The 12368-nt window shown below is 39.3% G+C and overlaps 2 protein-coding genes and 1 long non-coding RNA gene across 7 annotated transcripts; 2 read left to right on the top strand and 1 right to left on the bottom strand.

The window, feature by feature from the left end:
* Nucleotides 1-206: 206 nt before the first annotated feature.
* LOC124306319 (peroxisome biogenesis factor 10) lies at nucleotides 207-2270 on the top strand. Of its 3 annotated transcripts, none has more exons than XM_046766882.1 (4): nucleotides 207-380; nucleotides 606-903; nucleotides 978-1229; nucleotides 1301-2270. In XM_046766882.1, exons 2-4 carry the CDS (start codon nucleotides 613-615, stop codon nucleotides 1625-1627), a joined length of 870 nt encoding a protein of 289 aa, XP_046622838.1. In that variant the 5' UTR covers nucleotides 207-380; nucleotides 606-612; the 3' UTR covers nucleotides 1628-2270. The 3 variants fall into 3 exon arrangements, with proteins under 3 accessions (XP_046622838.1, XP_046622837.1, XP_046622836.1); XM_046766881.1 differs by having other exon boundaries at nucleotides 209-380; nucleotides 603-903; XM_046766880.1 differs by having other exon boundaries at nucleotides 212-380; nucleotides 593-903.
* LOC124306316 (myotubularin-related protein 14) lies at nucleotides 1941-6906 on the bottom strand. Of its 2 annotated transcripts, none has more exons than XM_046766873.1 (6): nucleotides 6396-6906; nucleotides 5474-6033; nucleotides 4664-4983; nucleotides 4094-4562; nucleotides 3460-3819; nucleotides 1941-3243 (listed from the first exon to the last, which is right to left on the bottom strand). In XM_046766873.1, exons 1-6 carry the CDS (start codon nucleotides 6480-6482, stop codon nucleotides 3081-3083), a joined length of 1959 nt encoding a protein of 652 aa, XP_046622829.1. In that variant the 5' UTR covers nucleotides 6483-6906; the 3' UTR covers nucleotides 1941-3080. The 2 variants fall into 2 exon arrangements, with proteins under 2 accessions (XP_046622829.1, XP_046622828.1); XM_046766872.1 differs by having other exon boundaries at nucleotides 1941-3246; nucleotides 6396-6903.
* Nucleotides 6907-6942: 36 nt separating this feature from the next.
* On the top strand, nucleotides 6943-9193 carry LOC124306321 (uncharacterized). Of its 2 annotated transcripts, XR_006908577.1 has the most exons (4): nucleotides 6943-7286; nucleotides 7737-7894; nucleotides 8043-8195; nucleotides 9040-9193. It is a non-coding gene; the product is annotated as an uncharacterized LOC124306321 (long non-coding RNA). The 2 variants fall into 2 exon arrangements; XR_006908576.1 differs by having other exon boundaries at nucleotides 7737-8195.
* Nucleotides 9194-12368: the final 3175 nt, after the last annotated feature.

Here is a 12368-nt window from a genome sequence, read left to right as displayed (position 1 = left end):
AGTAACGCCCGGCGAATCACAATTCTACCGTTATCTAGGGCGATGCCTACTCTGCTCGTCGCCGCTCGCTCACCCTGTCTTCCATTGGCACGTCGCTACGAACGTTCGCCGATAGCTTCTCTCGTAACCATTCGTCGGCCAATTGGGGGCTCCCTTACATCGGTCAAGCCCAATGGGCACTCAGCTTTTATGTGATGACGTCACTAGCCATTCGACCAACGTAAGCGCAACCGCTTAGTCATACGCAGCCACACACCGAACGACATCCGGAACGCCAGATTCGAGCAGGATATTGTTTCGTACCTGTTTAAGCAGCAATTTTTGCTCTATTCCGTCACTACGAGCGTCGATTTTACCTATTTCGGATCTATAAACTCGAGGTAACTGCCAAAAACCTCAAATAATTCTACTCACTCTCGGCCAATGGAGAGTGCGGAAAATTAATTTACTTTCGTTAAGTTGGCAGTTCCGTATACCGCGAAATATAAAACTTGACGACGTATCGGATCTTCGTGCATGCGATCTTGCGTTAATTTGTATAGAAATTCAAATGTTCGAATGTCTTTTGTTTCTTGGTCTTACTGTTAATCAGATGAAATTAGAAGGTCAACGATGGAGCGAGTTACTCCACGTGGTTTCCGATCGAAGGGTGCGAATCAGGCAGAAATATTAAGAGCCCGTCAGCGGGATGATATGTTTGTTACAAATTTGCGGGAAAACTTATCAGAATTGATGCACAAACTCGGTGGCAGCAAATTACTTCTACACATCGTACAGTCCGATCTACCAGCCAAATTCGCCTATTTCATTGCTACTACAGCAATGAACAATCAGACTATTGGTGAGGAGTACACTGGCATTATTCAAGCTGACCTGAAAGCCTTAAAAGTTCCATCGCTCGCTGTGGGTATTCAGTTTTGGAACATCCGCTGAATTCAAATGCCCGTTTTTATAAACAGACTGAAATTATCTTTCAGGCACGAACGTTAGCGATACTATTGGAATGCTTTGGCGAACAAGTCTTGATAAGGATATTAGACAGACTATTGGTCTCAATCAACAATCCAGGAAACGAATTAACACCCGAGGCGAAATCTATTCTAAATTTCTCATTGACGAGACTCAGAACTGTTATTCCCATTGTAATTCTAGCCCATCGAGGTCTCTTCTATATTCTTGGTCGGTATTACAGCCTCAGCAAAAGAATCGCTGGTGTTGATTACATCAAGGTGCGTTGACCGTACTGTCTACCCCTGCTCAAAGCATATTTGATAGTAAAAATTGCAAATATTTTTCGCAGGTATACGGCCGTCGTCCAGCCGAAGGGATAAGTTGGGGTTTGCGATTGTTGGGGGTGGCAACGATCGCTCAATGTTTATTGAAGCTCTGGAGCAGCCGACAGTTATCAGCATCTGAGGAGGCAAAAACAGTTGAAATCACGAAAGGGTTGGGCACAAATTCACGTAGCTGCCAATTATGCCTCGAAGTTGTACCAACGACCGCAACACCCTGTGGTCATCTTTTCTGTTGGCAGTGTATTTCTGATTGGCTTGCCGCCAGACCGCAGTGCCCATTGTGCAGAGAGTATGCCCATCCATCTAGAATTATATATTTATTAAATATCTGAGAAATGCGGGCAGAGAAGAAAAAAAAGTGGCAAACACGCATGCGTTATTTCCATTCCAATTTGACAAACCGTTAGATACATGTACTAGGTACGGAGATTGTTTCACAGCATGAAAAAAGTAAATGCATGCCAAATAATAATAATTCCTTCGCTTGTTGATAATAAATACGTTTTGTATCATTGTAAGCTTGGCTATAATTATTACACTGATGAAGGATCACGCAATAACCCATTACAACAACTTATGGGAAAAATTTATAATTCCAGTTGTGAAAGAGGAGAGATTGGTAAAATAAAACACAAACAACCGATGTCAGATCTGATTAAAATATATAAAAAAAAGTTTTTTTTCTCCAAATTACATTGTACACAAGAAATAAATTAAAAATCTTCAATCTTATTTGAAATCAGAATTTAAGTGAAACATGTTTTTGCCGTTCGTATGTTCATTTTTTTATCATTACAACGGTTATACGTGCTATATCATAGTCCATGTTGCTCGATTTTTATCGTAAACTTTTCAATATGGAATAGGTAGTTCGTGTTAAGTAGATAAATGTTTTATTCTAATTCACGTACTTAGTTTAGTTCAAGGCTTAGTGCCTGCAATTTTTAACAACGGAAGAAACGATGATTCCCTTTACAAATATTGTACAATTTGGTATAATATGTTACAAGCCAATTATGAATTACCATTACTTTTCATTTTACAATAACAATTTCATTCTTCTTTAATCTTGCGATAACGTCCTCTCATGCAGTAGAAATAGATTTTTAATTGTTTGTCATCAATAGGTCTGCGGTTCATTTGGTCTATGACGTTTTCAATCCCCAGCTCAGAATTCACATTTTTATTCCCGTTATCAACTAGCTAGCTAACTACGTGGATCTGGTGTTTCCTAATTCTAAGACTATTCTTCGAATTTCGGATACCTCATAACGTGAAAATGATTTAAATAACATGAAAAATTGTATTAATATTCACCGATTATACAGCGAGTCGATGACTCGATCCCGAATCTTCTTTTTGTGATCAACGATACTATTTTCGAATTCTATAATAATAAATACAAGTACGTACGTGTAATATTGTAAACGTTATTTTATATATGTGTTAATTGTTAGGCGCGCGAACGATTCAAAGACTTCGATTATTATAAAAAGGATAACGTACGATATATTATATACAAAAATAACAAGTCTTATTGAGACGTATACGTAAGCCGAACACGACACGTTTCAATCGCGATACATGATGATGATATACACGTCAACAACAATGGTGAGTTATCAATATGTGTGCACGTCACTCTTTTTAGTCAGGTGAATAATAATGATGTTAATAAAATTTTCTCAGTTGAATCAAAGAAGAATCAATAACGATAAATTAATTATTTGTGATTAGCATGATGAGGGGAAGAAGCTAAGATGTCACGATGATCAACGGCTTAGGTCACAACGATGTACGCTGCGTTGAAAGGATTCCAACCTTTTCGGCAAAATTACCCAACAGATTACCCAGTGCCGAATCCGCGCCGTCTTTGAACTTGAACCCGATCGCTGAACAGTAGACGTTGTAAAATAACGTTCTTACGTTGTGGAGTCTTTCTTTCCGTCTTCTGGAAGCAAACGAAAATAATTTTTTTTTCTCTCCAAACTCTAAGTGTTAAAGATTTAAAGCTACAGAAGCCGGCGTAATCGATTAATTTATTATAGACACTACTTGCATATGTTCATCTCAAGTAATATTTCACGCCAAGATGTAAGATACCTGCTCAGATCAATTTCCGGATTAAAAATACAGAAATATTATTTTCATCAAGGTCACGTACTGCGTAAGGTGATCAAGAGTGGTCTGGGACAGGCCATCTTCCGTAATGGTGCAGCTAGAATCATGCGATAATTGTCCAGGACAAACTTCGCACATTGGTCTACAAACTGTTGAACAGGCACCAGAAGTAGTTTCGCTTCCGGAAGAATTGGCCATTGTTGAACCTCGGAGACTTCCGGTACCTGATATTATTTGCCAAGAGCCTCCGCTGACTGAGGATGTGGATTCATTTCTCTGTCGAAGCCTTCCTGAAACAGGTACGGCGACAGGAGATGTTCGAGTCTGCGGCAAAGGCGAACGCGGCCCCAATCCGCTACTCTCCCGATTGTGGGTAGTGTGCAAGGTCCGTGGAACCGTGTTTCTGAAGTACATAGATAAAAATCGGATTTATTTCACGGTAGCAGTCGGTAGTTAAGAGATTAGGGAATTCAGCGACTTCGTCAATAGTATGGGTCAGGGATACTTAATGGTCGTTTGGGTTTGGAATGCCTGCTTTGATTCAAGGGCGTTCAGGAGGCGGATCTGAAACGAAGGACCAGGGATGATAGCGAACATTCCTCGGGTTTACAGTTTGCCTCGAAATCGAGCCTGGAACGCAACATAATACTGTTAGGATTAATCAACTGTAGCCATACCCATTATTTTGAGATTCTTCCTGGCCTTCGTTGACAGGGGAAACCGTAGAGATAGCAGGTGGATTGTTGTCTTGACTATCGCGACTATTTTGACTAGCGGAACTGCACCAACTGTTGAGGCTTAAATTTGAGCTAACCGAACTAAGCGTGACAAAGGATTCGTTATCAGACATGACGTTGTCTAGTTGGCAATCGCTGTCGTTTCTAAGTACCGGGTGTTTAGTCTTTGAGCAGCGTGAACCCAATATGCTATATTCCTCATCCATTATGTTTTTCAAGAAAGAAAAACAAAAGAAGAATATTTCTTCTCCTTTGCTGAGTCGGTCCTCTAAGTTGTGGCCGAACAACATCCAGTCATACGCTATGGTGAAATAAAGTATTTGGTGTGCGTCCAGTGACTGGTGGATCATTCCGTCTGCCCATAAGCTTAGCCTGAGCAGCGAGACAAACAATGGAGTTCGATCCCACCCTAAAAAAAGGAGTTAGTCAAGTGAGTATTTCATAAACGAAGTGGCGATTGCTAGTACTGTTGATGATTCTCAGAAAAAAAACGTCCTTATAGTATCTCACCAGAAATGCAATGGATTAATAAACCGCTTCCATTGTCGGTTAAATAACGTAAAACGAGCTTCATGTAGTTTTGCGTTAGCTGGACTAGATCCCAGATTTTGTACTGGTCCCAATTTACCCTGAGCGGAGTGGAGACTGGATCTTCTGGAACGCCAATGGTCGCATCAACATGAGCTTGGCTCCAGTCGAACACGAGGCCCTTCCCATTGTAGTTCCTGTCTCTGTATTCCTTGAAGAATTCGCACCCAGGATATGGCAGTGAGATAATGGTAAAGTCTGAGTACCTTTTCTCCTTGTCGACCTTCTCCGAAGACGTGACACTATGTACCGGACAAAATAGCACTGCTTAGTTCAATAAATTTATCATCAATACAAAAAAAGTGAAAAGACACTGTGAAGTGATTCAACACAATTATTGTAGTAAAAAATCAACGACTGCAGGTTTCCTTTTGACAGCTTATTTAAACAAAAGTATATATCGTATTTTTCACTTTTGCTTTTTATATTTTGCTTAAATGATGAAATGCTGCGTTTAAGTAATAATTAAGAGGGTAGTTTGGTTTTTTGTGCCATCTTTAAATATAGCGTTACAATGTCTTCTGCATTTTATATAAAATTTGGGATTGAATATAATTGAAGAAGAATTTATGCATACGTTTGAGAAAAAAAATCATCTATTTGTCTCAGGAATAAAAACTATACTCCGATTTCTGTGACAAACCAATGTTATATATTATAAATACATAAAGATAAATGGTCGAAGGGGTTTAACACCTGAAATTGGTTATTGTTAATGATATTGATACTTACTTCATGCCAAATTTCACCTTCTTCTTTTCTACCATAAAGTCAACGATAGTCCCAACATTGAGAGTTTTGAGCAGTCTTATATCATGGCTTCTGACTCTGTCAAACAGCTGCCAGTCTCCAGAAGTCAATTCTCCGCCAGTAGCCTCGTCGACCTCTTCTTCAGGAGGGAGAGAGTTGGCACCGTCGTTACCCGAAAAGAAATAGTCCAGACCAGACCTGCCGTAAATTTCAGGTCCACCAGACAGCGTGGCGGAACGACAGATATATTTCCCTTTGTAGAGTATGACCGGCAAGGGAAACCTGGACCTGCATCTTGCGAATCTTGCATTTTTCATAAGTTCCCTGAGCTTATTGATATCATACATGCTCTCATAGATAGTATCTGTCGTCCTAGGCGGTGGCGTCGGTGAATCGGAATTAGAACTTCTGGTTTTTTCATTTTCGAAAAGGATCATTTGACTAGGATAATGAGCGCTAAGCTCACCACCGTTATTGCTTATCACAGAATGTGAGTAATCGATGTCGGAAATTAGCAGGCATCGCTGCATTATCGCTTGACTCTGCGAACAATTTAAGTGCGATGAGAAGTGCTGATGGGTGGAAAAAAAAATGTTGAGAATACGATGCGGTAGGAAATCAGAATAGAGACAATTAGAAACACGAAGGTGGCGTGTACACGAATTCCAGGTTAGATTAGGTTAGGTCGAGGTTCAAGCTAGCTAGTGCCGAGAAAAGAAGTTAAAAATAAAGAAGTCATTTGTCCGCGTTGTTTTTTCCTCTTTTTTCTTGAACAAGCTTAAAATTATCGACACCTACGTTGGCCTTGAGCAGACGTAGAGAAGCATGCCACGTTCGTGATACATAACCTTAAACGTGGGTTAAGATTAAAGGTAATATAATATTATTTAGGTGTATGCATTACCGTACTGTCAGCATCTTTGGCACGATAAGTATTTTTAGCAAAATGGACAAGCAGCTCTTGAAGATCTTCGTTTTTTATTTCACTCATGATATTCTTTTTACCGTATTTTGTTTTCACTGTGTTTATGAATTGTTGTGATTATTTTTTTACACTCGTACTTATTACGTTTCGCTTTTGTTTCTCCCGTTCGTTTCCTTTTAGCCGTTCGCGGCTTCGAGTTCGTATCTTTTTTTTTTTTATTTTTGTTTTCTTTTTTATAGTTCCTTATCTCTGTTCAATTCCTTCGCTGTTCTCTGTATTACTTTACTGTCCTTCTTTATTTCTCTTCATCTGTCGTTTCAAAACGTTTCGAAACTCTCGCGTCACAGCGTCGTTGGGCTAGGTGTAACGGATATGAATGCTTTACAACGTCTGGTATGCACATGTACCGAGCGAGATATATACCTCGGCGTCTCTAATGCCGATTGCCAAATTTCGGCGTTTCAAATCCCTCTTCCTTCTCCACGCCTTCTTCTTCTTCTTCTACCTCTTCCTTTTCTTATAATTATTATTATTACTCTGCTTATCCCTTTTTTCATCATGTGGTCGGACACGCGGTGTTAATTCCTAATCCACCGTAACCTCTAGATTCAGATCAACAGTCTTTCGTTCTGTTGTTACGATTTCTATCCTAAGTTCTTTTATTACCAAGTTGGTTAAGTAAATTTAGTCCTTGTCCGATGATACAATTTTTACCCCTCGGTTAGCTGACCCCTTCCAGACATCGTTCAACTTCCCAACTTCCCCCCTCGCGCCTCGCCGGGAAGCTGTAATGACGAGATGCGAAGCAGACGTCCTTGCGGTCATACGCTCATCCCGTTCTTCGCCCAAAGCGGAACCGTATACGATAAGGTGACGGTATAAATGTTCATATATGGGTCCGTGTATCTAAGCTATGACTGTTCATGATTTGTCACATTGCTCCATACAATACTCTGTGTATATAACGTTATACGTGTCTCGCTTCATATGTTTGTAATGTATTGTATATTTATAAATGGATTTATAATCATGTATTGCATTATAGTATTTGTATGAAGTATTGCATCGTATAATTGTACACTTTATACATATACGTATTGAATTTAATTGAAAAGTAATAATTTACAACTCTACCGTTGCAATCTGTATCGTTAACACTGTCAACACGATACCGTTACGTCTGACTTTTGGGTTTCTCAGTATCTCGGGAGTTTTTTGATGTTTAAACATTTCTATTTGTTGAACAACTAGAAATATTGCAATGAAAGCTATTGGATCATTGAGTAATCATGTTAATCTTATTCTCTGAATTTTTTTTAGATTTTTCGGACACTCCTAAGTGGGTTAAAAATGGCCAAGAACGGCGTAGTCACAAAAACACGACGTGGCCGACGCAGGGTTAACTTTACACCTGGCACGGCGTATTGTCAATAATTCTTACCATTAATCCCATGAGATTGCGGACCAAGTCGCTAGAGGTGAACTTTCATGTTGTGCATTATTTTTCTTATTTTAGAATTGAACGATTTGTGTACATGTTTGATGGAGAACATGTTTGGTTTACATGATTCTGTAGCTTTTAACTCATGGTAGATTTGTATTTACTAACTTTGAGATTGCCAATAGCCTTCGATAAATGCGTGGATGTGTTAACCTGGAAACAGGAAAAAATTTCGATTCTATTTACACCAGAGAATTGTGGAAGCAAAGATTACAAAACATCATATCACGTATGGACGCAAAACTACAAGTAGATGAGGATTCCGGCGCAGTTTAGCAGTAAGTTCAACTTCTTCGAAGCAGCATTGGCTGCGTTCTAGGAAGTGTTTCGAAGAATGTTGTAAAATCTTTTCACAAGTGAATGTGCGAGTTGTATGGAAAGTAAGAAAGTTATTACCTATCACAGTATGGCAATTTTGAATCGCAAACTTTGTTGTATCAGAAAAATTATTGCGAACCTCTTACGTGCTAAGGAAACTCGGTGTATTCAAAGAATATTTGTGGGAAAATCAAACAAACGAATTGGTTGATGGGTTGAGGATATTTTTGAGATATTCGTCGGACCATGAATATTTTGATATGTGTATTCTGTGTATTTTGGCTATAACTATGGACATAATAATCTTGGAGAAATGAGCCTATGCACTGTTCTCTCTCGTGAACAGATGTCGATATACTGTCTAAGGTATTGTTTAATTAAAGGTTTTTCGGAATAAGGGGCCATCCATGAATTACGTCATACGTTAACGGGGGGGGGTATCACCGTGATGTGACATAGTGCGATAAGGGGTAGGAGGGGTCAAAAGTTTTGTGACCTCACATGTTAAAATTTAAAGTACTAAAACATGAAATTTATATATGAAGATTATTTAATGAAAATAAGAATGAAATGAAAATAACTGTTTTCTTTTGATTATTTTTAAATACATGCATAAGTTTGAAAAATTTGTGACGTCACATCAGGGGGGGGTCTAAAAATGTGACAACCTGTGACAAGGACGGGGGGAGGGGTCTGGAAGTTTTAAAATTCGTGTGACGTGATTAATGGATGGCCCCTGAGGTAAATGCTTTTTAGGTTTTTTTTAATCAAGGGCGTTACCATTACTTTTTTCTCGATTTTTAGAGCGAAAAAATTTTCGTCTCATAATCGTTGTGTACGATCCTTCGTGCATTAATTGAACCCTGAGAACGCTAGAAGAGATATCTGGGACACCATGGAACCAACGGCTGAGGAAATAAGGAGAAAGTTAAACTATAGTTGAAAACTACAAAAATAAATATTCTGTACAACATTTGTTACTTTTTACTTGGAGTAATGTAAATTCTTCTTTGTACTCCTTAAGTAATAGTGAGATATCTGATGTAATGTGAAATCGTTATGTTGCATTTCTTCTTGTGTATCACATGAATACTATTTGTCTACGTGTGAGGTACGATACACTGACACCCGAACACTTGTACTAGAAATAACATATGTTGAATGAAATACAAATGAGACTCAGCATCTATGAATTTGTGATTTTACCCTTCCACCTTTTTGAAAACCCAGTTCAAATTTGATGTTTTCGGCCATGAGTTTTGATCCGTTGCTCGCAGCGTGTTGGGACTGCGCCCAATCGAATTTTCTCGCAAAATCACGTCGATATAGTGCACCAAAGGATTGATTCCAGCACTTTTCAAAGTCGCGAAAATTTTCGCCAAAAACACAAAGGGGTTAGCCTTACTTTTTTTTTGGGCGAAAAATTTTTAGTCTCAGATTCGATTTGTACGACCATTTCCGGACTAACTGGACCCCAAGGAACTCAGAGAACGCAGCAAAATGAGCGTGAGACCACTAGGAGAGAAATGACGATCAAAAGAGCACCAGGTGAAAAATGTCAAAAACACAGGTTCTCGTTCTTTGGCTGTAACTTTTGATCCGTTGCTCGCAGCGTGTTGGGACTGCGCCCAATCGAATTTTCTCGCAAAATCACGTCGATATAGTGCACCAAAGGATTGATTCCAGCACTTTTCAAAGTCGCGAAAATTTTCGCCAAAAACACAAAGGGGTTGGCCTTACTTTTTTTTTGGACGAAAAATTTTTAGTCTCAGATTCGATTTGTACGACCATTTCCAGACTAACCGGACCCCAAGGAACTCAGAAAACGCAGCAAAATGAGCGTGGGACCACTAGGAGAGAAATGACGATCAAAAGAGCACCAGGTGAAAAATGTCAAAAACACAGGTTCTCGTTCTTTGGCTGTAACTTTTGATCCGTTGCTCGCAGCGTGTTGGGACTGCGCTCAATCGAATTTTCTCGCAAAATCACGTCGACATAGTGCACCAAAGGATTGATTCGAGCACTTTTCAAAGTCGCGAAAATTTTCGCCAAAAACACAAAGGGGTTAGCCTTACTTTTTTTTTGGGCGAAAAATTTTTAGTCTCAGATTCGATTTGTACGACCATTTCCAGACTAACCGGACCCCAAGGAACTCATAAAACGCAGCAAAATGAGCGTGGGACCACTAGGAGAGAAATGACGATCAAAAGAGCACCAGGTGAAAAATGTCAAAAACACAGGTTCTCGTTCTTTGGCTGTAACTTTTGATCCGTTGCTCGCAGCGTGTTGGGACTGCGCTCAATCGAATTTTCTCGCAAAATCACGTCGACATAGTGCACCAAAGGATTTATTCCAGCACTTTTCAAAGTCGCGAAAATTTTCGCCAAAAACACAAAGGGGTTAGCCTTACTTTTTTTTTGGGCGAAAAATTATTAGTCTCAGATTCGATTTGTACGACCATTTCCAGACTAACCGGACCCCAAGGAACTCATAAAACGCAGCAAAATGAGCGTGGGACCACTAGGAGAGAAATGACGATCAAAAGAGCACCAGGTGAAAAATGTCAAAAACACAGGTTCTCGTTCTTTGGCTGTAACTTTTGATCCGTTGCTCGCAGCGTGTTGGGACTGCGCTCAATCGAATTTTCTCGCGAAATCACGTCGACATAGTGCACCAAAGGATTTATTCCAGCACTTTTCAAAGTCGCGAAAATTTTCGCCAAAAACACAAAGGGGTTGGCCTTACTTTTTTTTTGGACGAAAAATTTTTAGTCTCAGATTCGATTTGTACGACCATTTCCAGACTAACCGGACCCCAAGGAACTCAGAAAACGCAGCAAAATGAGCGTGGGACCACTAGGAGAGAAATGACGATCAAAAGAGCACCAGGTGAAAAATGTCAAAAACACAGGTTCTCGTTCTTTGGCTGTAACTTTTGATCCGTTGCTCGCAGCGTGTTGGGACTGCGCCCAATCGAATTTTCACGCAAAATCACGTCGATATAGTGCACCAAAGGATTGATTCCAGCACTTTTCAAAGTCGCGAGAATTTTCGCCAAAAACACAAAGGGGTTAGCCTTACTTTTTTTTGGGCGAAAAATTTTTAGTCTCAGATTCGATTTGTACGACCATTTCCAGACTAACCGGACCCCAAGGAACTCAGAAAACGCAGCAAAATGAGCGTGGGACCACTAGGAGAGAAATGACGATCAAAAGAGCATCAGGTGAAAAATGTCAAAAACACAGGTTCTCGTTCTTTGGCTGTAACTTTTGATCCGTTGCTCGCAGCGTGTTGGGACTGCGCTCAATCGAATTTTCTCGCAAAATCACGTCGATATAGTGCACCAAAGGATTGATTCCAGCACTTTTCAAAGTCTCGAAAATATTTGCCAAAAACACAAACGGTGAAATATATTTACGTATTAATAATTTTATTCCAGGTTACATAAAATAGTAGTGATACAATAGTGTTCATATTATATCTAGGGCAGGGGCATTTCACCTCTATGCAGAAAGGAACTTGAACTCTTCTCACGAACTATAATAATAACTATCTTATACAGTATCGGTAATACTCTGCTTGATGAAATGTATATTGTATTTCTATTCCCTAGACTGTAGTCAGACTTCTCATGCAATTTTCGTTCTGTACATTGCATTTTGTTTGGCTTGAACTCTAATACTATTGGAAATATCATACTTACTATATCAATCAATATAATATTATAATACTTAGACATTGGTATAACATATTCCTATTAGTACAATGTATTAGTATAACATATTTCAATCATACTCTTTGAAACCTTGGTAAAGTTGCGTATACTCACACTTGAACATTTGTACTATCCTAACTTACGTTGAATAAACTTAAATTGAACTGAAATCTGCCTCCAAAAACCCAGTTCAAATTGCATGGTTTTCAGTTGTAACCTTTCATCAGTTGTTTACATCGATTCGAGACTGTACGCAACTTTCCTCCCGCAAAATTACGGTCACATGGAGTCTGGACACATCGATTTCAGCATTTTTCAACATCCGCAAAAATGGACAGAAAAACATAGTCGATATAGTGCAGCAATGACGCATTTTCATCATTATTTAAAATCGGTTAAATTGCGACCGAAAAAATACA

The sequence above is a fragment of the Neodiprion virginianus genome, chromosome 5 (genome assembly GCF_021901495.1).
Source record: "Neodiprion virginianus isolate iyNeoVirg1 chromosome 5, iyNeoVirg1.1, whole genome shotgun sequence".
Lineage (NCBI taxonomy): Eukaryota > Metazoa > Arthropoda > Insecta > Hymenoptera > Diprionidae > Neodiprion > Neodiprion virginianus.
This window is presented reverse-complemented; position numbering and strand designations above follow the sequence as displayed.